This window comes from Rhinatrema bivittatum, chromosome 17 (genome assembly GCF_901001135.1).
Source record: "Rhinatrema bivittatum chromosome 17, aRhiBiv1.1, whole genome shotgun sequence".
Taxonomy (NCBI): Eukaryota; Metazoa; Chordata; class Amphibia; order Gymnophiona; family Rhinatrematidae; genus Rhinatrema; species Rhinatrema bivittatum.
In genome coordinates, this window is record NC_042631.1 from 3,583,740 (window position 1) to 3,602,073 (window position 18,334).

At 43.2% G+C, this 18,334-nt stretch overlaps 1 protein-coding gene across 3 annotated transcripts in view; it reads right to left on the reverse strand.

Annotated features, from left to right (window-relative positions):
- Window positions 1–5,151: 5,151 nt before the first annotated feature.
- TTC17 (tetratricopeptide repeat domain 17) overlaps window positions 5,152–18,334 on the reverse strand; it is a 104,952-nt gene continuing 91,769 nt past the window's right edge. For all 3 annotated transcript variants that reach the window (XM_029582243.1, XM_029582242.1, XM_029582241.1), the window contains 6 exons: window positions 14,967–15,087; window positions 14,075–14,234; window positions 13,590–13,673; window positions 9,823–9,942; window positions 8,925–9,068; window positions 5,152–5,520 (listed from right to left, as the gene is read on the reverse strand). In XM_029582243.1, the coding sequence (XP_029438103.1) occupies window positions 5,389–5,520; window positions 8,925–9,068; window positions 9,823–9,942; window positions 13,590–13,673; window positions 14,075–14,234; window positions 14,967–15,087 (761 nt within the window). In that variant the 3' untranslated portion in view covers window positions 5,152–5,388. The remainder of the gene's footprint in view (window positions 5,521–8,924; window positions 9,069–9,822; window positions 9,943–13,589; window positions 13,674–14,074; window positions 14,235–14,966; window positions 15,088–18,334) is intronic.

Genomic DNA, 18,334 nt, shown 5'->3' on the forward strand with positions numbered 1-18,334 from the left:
TGGCTTGATGCTCAGTGCTGCCACGCTAGAAAACTAGAGAAGGAACCCAACTTTTGCGTTTCAGACTGGTGATAGCTGCCATGCTGTGGAGGCAGCATTCCCAGCCCATGCGTGATGGGAGGAGGGAGGTCCCAGTCATTGCTTAACAGTGACCCCCTAACTGGTTAGCCTGAAAACACACACACAGACACACACACCCACCCATGCTTGTGAAGGGAGTCCTCAGGACTGTACTGCCCTCCGCTGCAATAGGAAAGGTTTCAAAATTACACCCAAGTAATACCACTCTCATCCTTAATAATTACACATTTTACTGCCACGTCATTACTTTTGAAACTCCTCCCTGGTTGCAGCCACACACCCTCTACACTCCATAAGAAAACAAGCAAGTTGCTGATGCGGCTGTTGCTACCCTTAACCAACAAGCCTGATACTTATGATGCGACTCCAACATTGCCCTCTGCTTCAACGGCAAGAGGCAACGGGGAATTGGGCTCAGACAACAACTAACAAGGAACCTATTATGTTCTTATTGATTTGGGAAACTAAGAATGGGGGTGACCTGTATGGTGAGGCAGATGTTGCCATGGGCTTGCTGGGCAGACTGAATGGACAGTTTGGTCCTTTTCTGTCGTCATATTCTACAGGTTATTTTTTTTGGTTTTTTTTTTAGTGTTCTCTATTGGAATGTGGGCTGCGAGTGGGTCCTGAAGCACATGAAGCATGACATCCAGTGAGGAAGAGAGAACTTGCTAGACTACAGGAACTATGGTTGCAGAAGCAGCTACATGAAGAACTTCATGACATTGCCAATTAGCACAGGGGATTACTGTTTGGCTCGTCTACGCTTGACCTTGTGAGCAATATGCAGTGAGCAGAGATTTATTTAATAATTTTAGTTAAAAAATGGATCTACATACACCAGCACCCATAATGGATTTCTTTTTTTATGATAGAGATAGAGAGGCAATTTTGAGAACATAAGAACATGCCATACTGGGTCAGACCAAGGGTCCATCAAGTCCAATGTCCTGTTTCCAATCCAGGTCACAAGTACCTGGCAGGATCCCAAGGGGTAGAGAGATACCAAGCTGCTTATCCTAATGGTAAGCAGTGGATATCTGCAACTCCACCTTAATGGTTTATGGACTTTTCCTCCAAGAATGTGTCCAGACCTTTTTTAAATGCAGCTACACTAATAGCTTTTATCACATCCTCCGGCAACGAATTCCAGAGCTTAATTATGCATTGAGCAAACATATATTCTCTTACTAGTTTTAAATGAACAACTTAGTAACTTCATTGTGTGTCCCCTTTGTACTCTTTGAAAGAGTAAACAACTGATTAACGTTTACTCGTTGCATTGCACTCATTATTTTATAGACCTCTACCATATCTCCCCTCAGCCGCCTCTTCTCCAAGCTGAAGAGTCCTAACCTCTTTAGGCTTTCCTCATAGGGGAATTGTTCCATCCCCTTTATCATCTTGGTCACCCTTCTCTGTACCTTTTCTAATTTTCTTGTATCTTTTTTGAGCTGAGGTGACCAGAACTGCACACAATACTCAAGATGAGGTCGCACCATGGAGCGATACAGAGGCATTAGGATATTCTGTTTTATTCTCCAGTCCTTTCCTGATAATCCCCAGCATTCATTTTGCTTTCCCTGTACTTACCTAGATCAGTCCAGACTCCTGGATTTTGCCTCCCTTCCAGCAGATGGAGAAGAGAAAATTTCTCAGGCACCGCCTTATAACCCGGTGTGCCACCTGCAACTTCCCAGTATTTATCTGTCTCCAGCAGATGGAGGTGGTACAAAATCTGTGGTTTTGAACCCAAGGGAGGAAAAAAAGAAAAGAAAAAGATATTCACTTTTCTCCATTGGGAAAATGTATCATTTAGCCCTACTCTCTGTTTTCTATCTTTTAAGCAGTTGGCAATCCACAATAAGACACTGCCCCTTATCCCATGACTCTTTAATTTCCTAAGAAGTCTCTCATGAGGGACTTTGTCAAATGCTTTCTGGAAATCCAGATACGTTATAACAATTGGCTCACCTTTATCCACGTTTATTAACGTCCTCAAAAAATGTAGAAAACTGGTGAGGCAAGACTTCCCTTTGTTAAATCCATGTTGGCTTTGTTCCATTAAACTAGGCTTATCTATATGTTCAACAATTTTGTTCTTTATGATAGTTTCTACCATTTTGCCTGGCATGGACATCAGACTTACTGGTCTGTAGTTTTCTGATCACCACTTGATCCCTTTTTAAAAATTGGCATTACATTGTCATACCTCCAGTCTTCAGGTACCATAGATGATGTTAATGATAGTTTACAAATGTCCAATAGCAGGTCCGCAATTTCATTTCTTAGTTCTTTCAGCACTCTATGATGTATACCATCTGGTCCAGGTGATTTGCTACTATTTAGTTTGTCAATTTGCCCTAGTATATCTTCCAGGTTCACTGAGCTGTGTTTCAGTTCTTTTGAATCATCACCTTTGAATATGACTTCTGGCCTGGGTATCTCTCTTACATCTTCCTCAGTGAATATTGAAGCAAAGAATTCATTAAGTATCTCTGCTATGGCTTTGTCATCCCTAAGTGCCCCTTTTACCCCTTGATCATCTAATGGTCCAACTGACTCCTTCACAGGCTTTACCACTTCAAATGTACCTGAAAAAGTTATTAGTTTTTACTTCCACAACAAGCTTCTTTCCAAATTCTCTCTTTGCCTTCCTTATCAGTGTTTTGCATCTAACTTGCCATTGCTTATGCTGCTTTCTGGCTCTGAGAGAGGAAAGGGAGACTGCAGATCCATGGGTACTGTAGCTAGGGTCCTGCAAGCATAAGTTTAGAGGGAAGCTTCCTGTGGAGTTTCCCTTTGAAAATGTGGGTGGGTGGGGGATCACGAATACAAAATACTGCACGGACTTACCTGAAGTAAATTGCATGCTGGGATTTCAAAATGAACTCCCCAGGCGTACTTTCTCATTCTTGCTCTAATCCTGTCCACACAAGGCAAAGCACACATGCCTAATTTTACCTGCATTGAAATTACCAGCAACAAGCAGCAGCAAAGGGAGAGAAAAGGTCAAAGAAGGAGAAAATATACTCCAATCCCCCCAGAAGGGAAGAAGCAGAATTGTCACCTATGAAATACCTGTCCCTAATTTCCTTTTTTTGGTGTAAAATTCTAGGGACCCTCTCTCAACTGATGGAGGGAGAACTAGCCTTTGACCTCAGGCGTTCCATTCCTTTGCAGTTCAGCAGACCAGGCCAGAGTGCACAACACAGGATGTGTGTCCACCATCTGCTGGAGACAGAGTATACTGGCAGGCTGGTATCAGCAGAGACACATATAACGAGTGACATTAGCAAGCCTGTTGATCTCCGTCTTCATCTGCTGCTTGGCATGCATAACCCACTGGCTTAGTCTGACTGGATGAAGAGGACTCCATTTTAAGGGGGCTAGATCTATTCAAGAATTGTCTCTCATAAAACAAAAGATAATCCTCAACTAGCTATGGCCTCATTTCTTGTAAAGCCACTCATGTCATCAGAGGCCTTGGCTACCATGTACAGTATATGTTTGGCATGATCACGTATTTCTTAAGTTTTGTGGTATATCTGATAACAGGGCTACTCATCATATCGCACATGGGGGAGTCCACCCAGCAAGAGACTCCTAGAGCACAAACATCACATTGAATGTCAAGCAGATGTCCTTAAAACATTATTTTATTTTGTTCCAAACATGTAACCTTACAGTTTCAAACAGGAAAACATTGCTGGAAGTATCTGGTCCTGTTCTTGAGAGGTGAGGAGACTGAACACACATCTTATCCAAGAAATGAAAATCAGTACGAACAAGAGGAATGATGAAGTCTGGAGGCCTGGACTATACACCTACACTGAAATATATATAAATATTTGTAGCTCTTCCATTGGTCTGCTTTTCTATCACTTGCTGATCGCCTTTCATAAAACATGCAAAAATGGACTAACAATTCTTGCAGAGCTACCTTTCACCACATTTTATCATCTCTCAGGTGCATCTCTCCTCCCATGACAGAGATCCACTGGCAGTCAGATGCATCGTTGCATCATTTGAAGGATGAAATAACGGGTACGGCACTGTCTACTAAGTGACAGCTAAACCTAAGGGTGGTGTGAAGATCTGAGCCTTCCTATTTCCTGAGATTTCACGCAGCAGAGTCTGCACTATCTGCTGCTTGTTGGCAAGTGAAGGACTGGGAGATGGCCCTTTGTTTTTATGAATCATCAGAGAGGCAGAAATCTCTCTACATGGTGACAAACTGATGGAAACTTGGTAGCGCAAAAGTCTTCATCCTGTGCCTCCTTGGGCTTTCAGCTCAATCAGAAGCAGCCACTGTTGGGCTTCAGCACCATGAACCTTCATTCACAACTTCCCAGGATTTCCCCCCCAGCTCAGCCAAATGCAGCGTTAATTCTTGGTCGGGGCCCACAAACCGTGGCTCTTTCTGGAGCTTGCTTAACAGAAACATAGAAATGGCAGCAGAAAAGGACCAACTGATCCACCCAGCCTGCCCAGCAAGCTCATGCCAGTATCTGCTGCACTGTGCAGGTTACCCCCGTGCTTATCAGTTACCCAGACCGTAAACGTCAGGGCCCTTGGATGCTGTCTGAATCCAAGTCCCCTTTTCTTATTCACTGCCGCTGAAGCAGAGAGCAATGATGGAGCTGCACTAAGCCTTGATACAGCAACTGCCACACCAGCAAGTTACCCCCATGCACTCTTTTCTTTATTGCCAACCTCTAGCCTTTAGGGATCCGGTGTTTATCATCCCATGCCCCTTTGATGGACCTTAGGTCCAGCCACTGAAAGCCAATGCTCCCATCCCCCTAACAGGCACAGGGAATGGAAGACCGGATGGCAGCATCAAAGCTTGGTCCCTCCACATGACAGCGCACAGCACCGCCACTGACCCGGCCCACGGAATTGATGGCAAATGGTTTTGATGCTTGCTGGTCACACTGGTGCCTTGCAGGAAGCAGACGTTATATCTAATTTTCATCTTGCCAGGGGTCAGGCAGCATTTCAGCCGCTCCTCTGGCGCATACAAGTACTTGATGGTTTAGATCCGGAGGATAACAGATGACATTTCTGGAATTTCTCAGGCTTTTATTTACACTTTTTTTTAAAGTTACATTCTCTCTCCCCCTATTATATTTCCAAACAGTCCCCTATTTCTGGAAAAAAAAACCCTTTTCTTTAAATGGTAAATGTCAGGTTACAATTTCTTGATTAGCCACTGGTATCTTGGCACTGTATAATGTCCAACAGTGATTCTTTTGGGGAAAACCCCACAACTCCTTCCCCAAGACATGAGAAAGCAAAATCCACTTAGGGGGCTTGTCGGTCCTTCTTCAGTAACAGGTGGCACTGAATCGTGCGGATTCGGTCCTTGGCGGGTTCAAACTCTGGCTGCAGCTTCAGGGTTGACTCGTACCATCTCATGGCTTTCTCAAACTCCTCCTGCCAACAAAATGCATTTTAAAAGATCTAGAAATTCAGAAATGTGCATTCTACTTCATTCCTACACTTTTAGCACCAAAATATTCTGGGCTATCACTAGCAGTAGCCTGGACAGGGAACTTGCAAGTGGTCAAAGAAGGATACTGGACTGCTCCCCCCGACCTCTGGAAAAAGTTGTTTTTTACCTGAGTGCCTTCTCTTCAGTTGGAGCATATATTTTTTTTATGCCTGACAGTTTCTTCCTGCTCCTCTGGGCATTTAACTTAGTCAGAACCAGTCTTTCCTGACTTGTGGTGCCAAGTTTCCATTTGTAACATCCAAGGTTTCTCCCCTATTTCATCATCCCCTGGCCAGGGGTCATGAATCGTGAACCCCTCTGGCACCCTGTCAGCAATATGCAGGGTCCAGGAGCTGAGAACAGCAGCAATTTGAATGCAGGTCTCCTCCTCAGCCACCATCTCTCGGCGCTCGCGCAGTATTCACTTGTATACTGCAAATTCCTTGTCATACCTGCAGCTTTCTTACCATCTGCTCCATCAGGGAAGCCCTCCAAATGAACATTTTTTTAAATCATGAAGACAAGCGGCCATCATGTTAATTCACTTGGATTTGTAGAAATAAAGGTCAGCAAAAGAGCTGGAGATGGGACCTATAGTACCTGAATGTGATCCGCCGAAAAGTGGAATCTAAAAACCTAATAAATAAAATAAACTTTCTATTGGAGTAACTCAATACATTCCTATTCAAAGGCTGGTCCTACACATAGAGAGAAGGGACAAATCAATTCCCTCAACATATGTAATCACAAAAATATACAAAATAAAAAATGAGAGCTCCCATAAGTTAATCACAAATGTGGTTTTATATAATGAAAATCTTTTTTATACACAGAAAAAGATTTTTATATAAATTTTAATACTAGATATGTTTTGAACAGTTTGTAACATACATCATATGCAAGTATCATATACAAACTATATAGGTACAGTGTCTACTCCTGGGGGAATTCTGCACACAAAAATGTAAAATTCTGTAAAATTCTGCATACTTTATATTGGTCAAAATAACACAATATGCATGGCAGTCTAAGTAATTAATTTAAAATGTAATACAGAAAAAGTTATTACTTAAAGATGCACAATTTTAAATAATTTGAGCAGAATTTCCCTAGAAGTTCACTGTTAAGAGCGTCCCTTCAACTCTCTCCCCCTAATCCCATGCCACTTTGTCCTCTCAGACCCCAACTCCTCCACCTGCCAGTATCTCTCCCCTCCCCCTCTATCTCCACTCCCAGTTTGACCCCCTTTCAGTACTGCCCCTCACATAGGCTCCCCTCTGTCCCTCTCTCTCTCACACAGGCTCCCTTCTCTCTCTAGTGCACACACCCTCATACAGGCTCCCTCCCCTCTCTTGCATACACACCCACACAAGCTACCTATGTGTCTCTCTCACATACCCCTTCACACAGGCTCCCTCTTTCACAACCACCCTCACATACAATCCCTTTTTCACACACACACACACACACACACCAGCTCCCAATCTCTCACACATATACACACTTCTTCACAATCTCCTCATATAGGCTTCCTCTCTCACCACCACCCCCAGGCTCGCACACCTACACACACTCACCTCGCTGGAGCCTTCATCTTTGCTGTGAGCAGGACGGACTCCGATCATGGCATGCCGGTGCCTCTTCCATCTCCACCAAATTCTGCGCAGGAGGGGAATTCTGCACTTCACAGTAGCGCAGAATTCCCCCAGGACTAAATGTCGAAATGTTTCTTTGAAGAACATATAACACTACCCAATAAAAACCATCATCGATACATCCTCCTATCAGTCATACATACTCATCTCTCTCATGTCAGACACATTCAAACTAAAAGCACTATAATCTGTCACCATATCCTGCATGCAAATTGGCTATCCTACTCCATTCAATAATGGAGGTCTCTAGTCCCATCCAACGATCCCGCCAGGTTTCTTCAATTCACTTGAACTTCTATATTCCAATCTTCAATTCACTATGCCATCGCTCAAAGCAGCACCCTGCTTTAAATGTTACCAGATAGGTCTTAAACAGTTCGTATTAAAACTTACATAAAAAAACTTTTGCTATTTATGAAAAATGTTTAATGTATAAACACACATTTGCGATTAACCTATATGCATTAAGTCAGTTCACTCTAAAGTCATCGTCTCCAACTTGTTGGCAGACCTTTGCTTTTTTGTCATGAATCTGGAGGAAAGCCCGTTTGTCTTGCATAGTCCTGGGACTAGGGAGAAGATTCACCTTTCAGTGACCCTCGGTACAAGGCAAAAGCAGGTGGTGTGTAAAGTGGGACCTGGAAACTTTCTGGCACTGAAATATTTAAATGATGGCAAAATAAAACAGGAAGAACCTGCAGCAAAACATTGGGGTCATTTTTTATCAAACTAAAAAGGAAATTCTAATCTGAAGACTTTACGTTAACGACAGCAGAGATGTAGGTATTCCAGGACACAGATAATATGCATTATTTCTAACTGCCAGGGATTAGTAAATACTGCCCCGAGTCTGCTCTAAGTGTGTTGGATTAGGTCTTCCTTCTACACTGGGCTGGGGTTCGTGGTCTTTGCCTCCTCCTGTGTGGATTAGGATATCAGAACACGATACAGGATTATCTCCTGTCCGTTTTACGCTTTTCCCTCTCTCTGCTCCCTATTATGTTGTGGAAATTATCCTTGCAGAAGTGACTCTGGATGTGTCTGAAATCTGTCAATAGAAAACGTAATTTAAGAATAAGGCCCCGGAATACTTTATTCGATTCTCTGTAGGCTGCAATACCTTGTGCTGGAGCAACATGAGAAGAAGCCAAAGGTGTTACATAGGGGCTTCGGACATCAGAGAGGCCCCCTTCTCAGGATCTCGCATGCATTTTAAAGGATTACCTCAGATTTCTTCTTTCAAAAGATTACTACTGCGCATATAAGGCTAGGGGTTTTGGAAACCACGTATTTTATAAGTCACTGCTTCGTTTTTATTAATATGGTGCTCTGACATGGTGAAACTGGTATTTTTCCTGCCAGTGATGCAGACAATATCCGCTGTGTCATCAGAAGCTAGATTCTCACTATCACAGCATTACTGCAATCAATTCAGAGTCCTGTATTCAAAATATGAAGGTTTTCAAAATCTATGCTGTTTTAATAAATTACCGTCTCTTATGGTAATTCGTTTTCACTTCCAGTAATATTTTAAAATGCAAGGTGGCCACATCCTGGAAGACATTACGGTTTTATCTCTATTAAAGCTATCAAAGATAGTGTTCCTGAACTCTGCTTACATCTCCTAATATCTTGCACACTGCGTTTTCCCCGTACGCTCAGCATCTCATTCTGCGCCCCCTTGTACTCACCATGGCTACATAGACGTTGGCCAGTGTGAAATGATTGACAACAAAGTGTGGTGCAATTTCCATGGCCATAGTGGCGACAATAATCGCGTCGTTCCAGAGCTTGGCATTGTGGAAAATATTGGCCAGGCTTATTAGTGGCACGTCCTAGGAAAGAGAGGAAATCTTTACTATACAAGTTATTTTCTTGCTTGGCCACTCAGAACATGCCCCAAACGTGCCTCAGTACCTTGTGCTTTCATTCATGGTCACTTGGGATTTTTATACGATTACTGGGGGAGGCACCCATTAGAACCCGGCGTGTACACACCCTGCTGTTATGCAATGGTTGACTTTTCCTCCCCATTTTTATTTTACTATTTCTACTGGTTGCAAGTACAATGAAAGCAGACTGTACAAGATTTCCATACCATAGACATCTGACGCATCCCGAGTGCTGCCATACCAAGAGCTAGCCAACTAAATTGTGTAGGCCTAACATTATCTGACAATCTTTACATGGATATTCAGCAAGATATTTATCCAGATAAGTTACCAACTCAACGGGTTTTTCAACACGGACCTCAATATATATTAACATTTGGCAATGTCCATCCGTTACTGCACTTTGAATACATTTAAGTGTTTAAACACAGCTTCTTGTGCGTCATAAGGAAGAGATATGATAAGGTAATTCCATTATTTCCTAACACTTGCTAATAAACAGCTGCACAGTTTATTATGTCCATTTGCATTTCTTGATGTGTTTTGGTTTTCCACACTGGCGGGTCTGGAAGAGTTTTAAAGCCTGGCAATAACTAGAGCTCTTCCTAGGAAGAACATCTGAAACATTTTTCTGCTCTCCCAGCCCCTCAGACAGAGAGATGGCTGGGAAAGACGTTTCCAGGGCCCCTTTACACACCTTCATGTGATGTGGAGCGTAGTGCAAGGCTTGGCGTAAGCAATCTATGGCTTTCTTTCCTTGACCTTTCACCCTCCAATAGAGCGCCGCCATACTCGACAATACCCAGGAGGTCTGGTTCTAAAGACAGAAATGATAAAACAAGTCAGACACAGAAGCAAATAAAGCAGCAAAATCCATTCCTGCTGAAGTACCACACGTTACCCTGTAGCTAAAAAAAAAATACAAATCAAAATGCACTAAAGCCTGAGTTTGTTTACTGAGCTACACAACACACTGCATTTTCATCATGAACAATTACAGAAATACTTCTAAAGTCATTCAGTGTAAAAACAAATTCTGATTGCACAAATCGCCACACTCCTGTCTCAATACTTGGTGGAAGCCCCTTTTGCAGCAGTAACAGCCACGAGTCATTTCGGATAAGCGTCTACCAGCTTGGCGCAGCGGGTCGGCGCAGCTTTTGCCATTCGTCTTGACAGAAGAGCTCAAGCTGTTCCAGGTTGGCTGGGGATCGTTTGTGGACTGCAGTCAAGGCTTGCCACAGATTAAGAGTCACGTTTGGACAGTCGCGTTCCTCTTGCTTTTGCCTTGTACCTAGGGTCACTGAAAGGTCCTGCTGAAAGGTGAATCTTCTCCCTAGTCCCAGGCCTATGGCAGACAAACAGGCTTTCCTCCAGGATCTGCACCATCCATCCTTCCCCTCTATCTTCATAAGCCTCTCTATACCTGCTGCAAAGCATCCCTCGACATAATGCTTCCAACACCACACTTTACTGTAGGCGCGGCGTTAGCAGGGTGATGTGCAATTTTAGCTACGAACAACGTACAAGGATAGCAAGACTTTGTACCTTTATTTTCCTAACAGAAAGGTTTGCTGCCCTTACAATGTCTCATTTTAGTTTTATCTACGGCTCTTCTTCATCTAGCTTATGACTCCATGAGGTACATTGCCCTACCATCACCCCTGCGGTGGAGCATGGTGCTGGTGCATTATGCAGTGGGGATGCTCTGTAGAAGCAGGGTCAGGGAGGCGTAAGAAGATGGAGGGAGAGATGGATGGGGCACAGTACAGGCAGATCTGGGAGGAAAACCTGTTTCAGTCTGCCACAGCCCTGGAACTGGTGACAAGATTCACCTTTCAGCAGGACAAAGATCCTGCGCACAAAGCAAAAGCAACAAGGAAGTGCCTCAGCAAGAAGACTTGAATGTCCTTGAATGGCCCAGACCCAACACCCATAAAAAAATCTGTGGCAAGCCTTGACTGCAGTCCAGAGACGATCCCCAGCCAACCTGAAACAGCTTGAGCTCTTCCGTCAAGACGAATGGGCAAAAGCTGCGCCATCCCACTGTGCAAAGCTGGTAGACGCTTATCCGAAATGACTCATGGCTGTTACTGCTGCAAAAGGGGCTTCCACCAAGTATGGAGTCAAGCAGTGTGAAGAACTGTGCAATCAAGACCTTTTGCTTTTTATTCTTAATTATTGTTTGAATATTTATAGAATTGTTCTTTCATGATGAAAATGTAGAGTATGTTGTGGAGATGAGTGGAAAACTACTTTAATGCGTTTTGATTTGTATTTCTTACACAGCAGAATGTCAAAAATGTACGAGGGTGTGGAGACTTTTACAAGGCATTCATTCAGTTTAATGAAAAGAAAAAAAAAGGCACAATGATGTCTATTTCTCTAGCATGTCTCATCAGGTCAGGATCTAAACAAGCTTTACAACTCCACTACTTGAGAAGCATCCTAGCAGCCACCTCTGGGATGGCTGTCACAGCAGTATTTTCATTCCGGTCATTCAGGAATGACCTGGAGGGATCAATGTCCCAAATCAAAGAACTATTGGCTCTGATATTTGGGCTGGACGATGTTAGAGGTTTAGTTACCCCTGAGGGGTTTTCCTCTCACCACTTGATCAAGGTAAGGGGAAGGAGGAGAGAGAGAGACTATCCGTGATATTCTCTTAGCTCCCCTCACAGCACTGGTCTGGGCATGCACTGCACTGCCAAGTTTCTTTCTAAGGAGGACCCCTCAGGTGTGCATGTGTTTACCTAACTAAAGAGGAGAACCTCACCGAGCCCAGGAACTGCTGATCTCTTTCTCTTCCTGCTAGAGAATTGACTGATCAGAGGAAAATTCCAGTACTCTGCAGAGTCTTGAAGACTGGAGACAACGGAGCAAGGGGAGTATCTTGCTTAGTACTAGATAAAGACTTTTGAGTTACAAGACACTGAACACTCATTCTGAGCCAGTGAGAAGGAGACTATACATAGATGTGCAAAACAAATAAATAAATAAACACTGCTGTGCTATGCAATCAATAGAAAGGTCAATATTCGGTACGCCTACGAGGCGTTAGCCAGATGAAGCTGTGTAACTTGATCTGGATATTCAGTGGGACTTTTGCAGATATCTGCTGCTGAATTTTCCCGGATTATCCAGCTAATTTTAGGCCAGCGATTTCTCAGACGTTATCTGGCCATGCTCTGGGAACACCTCCAGCCCCATCTCTTTTTATTTGGGTTACATGCACAAGTTTTGCCCACTGAGCGAGGGGTGGGGGAGAAATTTCAAAGCCTACAATTTGTCCGGCTGGCTCCTAAGTTGACTCCACAGTAATTATATGCTCATATTTCTTTGGATTTGTACAAGTTTACATTCCTTAGATGGCGCCATAGACTGAATAACTAAGTAACTAATAATAAATCAATATTAGATCAATGCAGTGATGTCACAGAATATGGGCATAGCTAATAGGCTAATTTACCATGTATGGAAATGGAGAAAAGGAGATAATTTGAAAATGTGTGACAGGTAGCACAAAGGGATGAACAGTTTTTCCTGTTCTGCCTTTACTTTTCTCTCCCTGCTTTTGTAACTGACAAGTTTTAAGAATAAACAGCACATTAGTTATTCTAAGAAGACTCATCTGTGATAGGCAAGGCGCTTCACAAGAGGGATCCCAGATTCCGGGATTTCCCCTCTGTGGAATGAAAAACAGAAGAAAGAGAGGGCAGAGGCTAACAGAAATGGCTCCAAGCTAGAGACCCTGGATTTGAGATTGTGGAAAAAATATTTCTCTCAAACTTTCCTTTCACCTTGGCTTTCAAAGGCCAGTATGCCAGAGCTGCACCTTGAATACTGCATGCAACTCTGGTCGCTGCATCTCAAAAAGGATATAGCTGCACTGGAGAAAGTGCAGAGAAGGGCGACCAAAATGGAAAGGGGCATGGAACGGGTGCCCTATGAGGAAAGGCTAAAGAGGTTAGGGCTGTTCAGTTTGGAGAAGAGAGGTCTACAAAATAATGAAAGGACAAACAGGTTAATGTAAATCGGTTATTTACTCTCTCAGATAATAGAAGGACCAGGGGGCCCTCCATGAAGTTAGCAAGTAGCTCATTTAAAACAAACCTAAGTAAATTCTTTTTCTCTCAATGCACATAGTTAAGCTTGAAATTCATTGCCAGAGGATGTGGTTACAGCAGTTAAAGTGGGTTTAAAAAAGGTTTGGATAAGTTGCTAAAATCCAGAAACTGCTACTATGGTAATTAATAAGCAACAGTATCTTGTGATCTATTTAATATTTGGGTACTTGTGACTTGGATTGGCCACTGTTGGAAGTAGGATGCTGGGCTTGATGGACCCTTGGGGTCTGACCCAGTATGGCAGGTTCTTATGTTCTTATGCTTGAGAGTTGTGCATATCGCACTAGGTCCTAAGGCACAGATCCTAGCATTGTCGTTCGCTCGCTCACACACATACCTTTTCCAAAACTTTGGCTATGCGGGTTCCAACTTGCTCAAAGGATTGTGGGGGATGTTTATCTTTTCCAAGATTCTGTAAAACCTGAAGGACAAAGACAGGGATTAAACAACCCTAGTGGGATGTGCAAGCGGCAAAGCTGGTTTTCTTTTCCTATTCTGTGGCTCCGCCACCCCTAATTTCACCATTTTATTTTCTGGCCATTAAGTGTCATTTAAAAAGGAAGAACCAGACGTGAACAGCATCCTCAGGTCCTGGTCCAGTTCTTGGGGCTCAGAGGTCACTAGTACTTGCCACGGGAGTAGAATCCCTAAAGAATCGAGGGGCATAGATCATGTTACCCTAGAGTGGGGCATTTCATGCTTTGCGATGGACTTCAGGGTTGCCAGTCTGGGTCTTCGCACTACAGAACCAGCTTTCTTAGAGAAGTGAAGTGAAGCTGCAACGCTCTTTCTGCACTCTGGCTTTAGTGAAAGCATGCGTACCTCTTTCAGTTGGCTTTCCCCAGTGTAGTGTATACTGGCCCGGTTTGAGACTCCATGCAGGTGGTCTAAAGTGTGCATACTGGCTGCTAGGTTGGCATTACACAGAGGCTCCATGCCTGGTTCTTGCAGCTGGGTCACAAAATCTATGTGCTCTGTAATACTAGAAAGTAACAAAAAAGAACACAAACATTTTAAACGCAGGGTGGCAAGGTTTTATTATTTCTGAAATGGGCCTTATGCCTAAAGGACTTTTATGGAAAAAAAAATATCTTTAATGAATAAGGCCCAAACAATTTTACTTACACTTTCTTCATACCTAAGGCACGATTCACTGACAAGAAAGGCACAATGTTACATAACTAACATTTAAAGAAAACTATTTCACATTCCTGCTGTATACTGCAGTCATCCATATGAAATATTCTGCTTTATCGCAGGAGTCACATTGCCCACAGCAGAGAGCATTTCTCAAATGATGAGCCTCCTGTGAGAGGGGATAGGGTGGATATGAGAAGCGCTGTGCGTTCGACGGATGCACAGTGATAGCACTGGAAGGACAGCATCCGGGTTACAGCAGTGCTGGCCAGACCGCTGCATGTGCGACTGTCCCAGGATGGCATTTTAAGGGATATCATATGTGCAGATATATGTCGTGTTCTCAAAATCAACCACCTAGGGCTGCTGCAGAGCAGCACAGAGCAATGGCAACTGACCTCAAAAGTCAGGCCTTCCCCACACGCTGGCTCCTGCACTGCTGCAATCACTAGGGAGAAAGTTTTTAATTAAAAAGAACAGATAGCCGAGTGTTTTCCCTTCAGGTGAGGAGATCTTCCATTCGGGACCTACGAGGGTCTGGAAAAGCTCCGTTTGCTGTTATGTGACCGATACTCACTCAATGTTCTTGGCAGACACTGCCAGCCAGGTGCTGGCCACCGTAGTCAGCTCCACCCTGCGAAGCTTTAAACATTCATCGGGGCTAGGCCAACCCAGGCTACGGTAGTCAGGCTTTTTACCTGCAAAAACACAGAGCACGGCGATCAAGCTGTCGCCTTCCATTAGCCCTTCCCCTAAGAGATGGGATTCTTCATTCAAACAAGCCACTGTCACCAGAAACCACTGCTATTTTACTTTGCTCATGCAGTGTTTTGGGCAATGTATCTGTTTAAGGCCTCCCACACTAACTCAAGCTGACCCAGCTCCCTTTTAAAGGAGACCTGCTTTCCCCTCAAGCTGCAATCACATTTGGAAAGAAAAGCAAGAACATCAGAACTAGAGCAATTAAATTACTATTATTTCCCATCTTTCAACATTTTAGGCAGCATTTAATTATTTAATCCAAGTAACATGGAAAAAGGCCTTTTGCTAACTAGTGATGTCATATGACATAATTACATCCTCACTTCAGTTACAAGCTCAATTTAATGACATTTTTCTTGCTTTTTCCTGTAGCATGCATCTGCAGCAGCTTACATTTCAAAGGAAACATGAGCAAGAGTGAGCGGTAAAAAGCAGGACTGACGTGAGGGCATCATCACTAGTCAAATCAAAGAACTCCCTTGTGTCTGTCTAAAAGTCCTTCTTTCCGTATATCGCGGAAACTAATTTTTTCACCATGGAATAAGGGAAGTGGCAATAATTCACGCCTATCACGCTTGCACTAATGAATTCTCTCCTACTAATTTGTAACTTAAGTCCATCTCCAATACGGACACGTGCAGGAGCTGAACGAAAACCACACAAGGAGTTGGCTTTCAGATCCTGTCACAGTGGAGCATTTCGGCACCAAAATATCTGAATATTCTGCACTCTGATCTGAACCATCTTGGTTAATGTTGGTTAAAGAAAAAACTCTTCTGGAAGATCGATAATTGGGATGAAGTCCCACAACCTCTCACATGTGGGCAAAGGGGGCAGGTTCCTTTATAGTGATTGGAAAGAATGACATTTTTTCATGGTATTTGAAATATGTTTCTATAAAACTTACTGAATAAATTTGCCAATGCTCTTCTCTCTACGCTTACTTCTGCCAATAAAACCCCTCACTTTTTCTGATATTATATGTACCAAAATGTATATTGAGAGGAAAAGAGCTCAGCACTGAAGAGAAACACCAAAGTCTGGAGCCCCAATCAGTTGATGCCTTCACTGCTCCACAAAATCCTCTCCTTTTTATACAAGTCCCAGAATAAAGAGCAGGATAAAAGCAAATGGTTTCAGTTTAGAGTTACTTTTTAGAAAGATTTTAGGGTTATAAATCCTACAATCTTCCTAGTCTTCAGAAGCGTTTAATGCAATTTTTATTCTTCCTCTAATACAGGGGTGATCAACTCTGGTCCTCAAGAGCTACCAGCAGGCCTGATTTTCAGGATATCCACAACAAATATGCATGACAGATATTTGCATGCCACTCTCTCTCATGGATATCCTGAAAACCAAACCTGTTTGTGACTCTTGAAGACTGGAGCTGGACACCCCTGGCTCTGAGAACTGCTTGTCTGGTGCAACTGAGCTAAGACAATAGTTTCAAACCAAAAGTTGTATCATAGCATTCCCTGTCCCATTTCTCCAGCAATTCATAATCTGAAATACACAGTCACAGTACTGTACTTTACAACTACATATTCATTCTTAGATGATAAAAAAACTAATAGATGCTGATTAGATGCACAGGTTATTCTGTACATGAATAGGAGGGTTGGTCCTGTCTGCTGTAGGAGTTAATAGACCAGGAAATATCAAAGGGAAAATGTTCCCTTATGTTATACTCCCCACTAGTCATGACCTGTGTGGTATAGTATAGCAGCAGCTCGCAAGGGGGGTTCACAACAGATTGGAGAACTTGCCTCTCAAATGCCACATGAACTGATGCCCATGGGTCTACTCTAGTCAGTTTTGTGATGCTTTGTACCTCTCTCCCACAGAGGCATAATCCTTCCCCATATACAGACCTGAGACTGCTCTAGCTGGGTCTTCTCAGAAAAACTCAAATGACCTCTAGAAACTTTCTTGAATGATGTTTTGACTGCCTATCTAATTTGCCTTGAGAAGGGGTCTCATATTGGCAGACCTCTATCTTTCCAGTACAAATAATTATTGATTTTCTGAACAATTTCATGTTTTCAGGAAATCCTTTCCATCTCTTTGGAATACTTGGGCTTTGGGTGCAAAGGAACAGACAAAGAGGCTTCTCCCATTTTGGGTCCATGGGAAAGATAATACTGTACATCTGGCCCATGGCACCCAAAATAGTTTCTTGGTTAGTGTGAAAAGGAGAATTAACCTAGTTTTGTTTTGGAGCAGGGGTTGTTGCTGTTTGCTAAGCCAAGAGAAGTGAATGCACTGAAAGCTCTGTCTTCAGCTTCACCTTGGCTGCAACTTTTTCCAAACAAGGCTTTGTACAGAACTGTTCCAATTTTGTCCATTAGGTTAATTCTCCTTTTCACACTAACCAAGAAACTATTTTGGGTGCCATGGGCCAGATGTACAGTATTATCTTTCCCGTAGACCCAAAATGGGAGAAGCCTCTTTGTATGTCTGTTCCTTTGCACCCAAAGCCCAAGTATTCCAAAGAGAAGGAAAGGACTTCATTAAACCACTCCAATATTTATCCAAGGAGATCATGGACTTAATAGTTTAGACCTTTTCAAATTTGTTGCTCTCAAAAATCTCAGTATATCCAATGGACAAGAACGTGGGGCCAGATGAGGTACATCCCAGGGATACTGAGGGAGCTCAGAGAATTGCTGGCATGTCCACTGCACGACCTGTTCAATAGATCCCTGGAAACAGACTGGAGAAGAGCGGCGGTGGTCCTGATTCACAAGAGTGGGAGCACAGAGGAGTCTGGAAACTACAGGCTGCTTAGCTTCACCTCGGTGCTGGGAAAATTAATGGAGACCCTGCTGAAGGAAAGAATAGTGAACTATCTACAGTCAGGAGGATTGCTGGACCCCAGGCAGCAGGGATTCACCAGGAGAAGGTCCTGGCAGACAGATCTGATTGATTTTTTTGATTGGGTGACTAAAGAATTGGATCGAGGAAGAGCCCTCAATGTGATCTACTTGGATTTCAGCAAAGCTTTTGATACGGTCCAGCACAGAAGGCATGTGAATAAAATGAGAAGCTCGGGATTAGAAACTGGTTGACTGACAGAAAACAGAGTGTGATGGTAAATGGAACCTACTCTGAAAAGAGAACTATGTTAAGCAGGTTCCCACAAGGATTGCTGTTGGGACTGGTCTTGTTCAATATCTTTGTGAG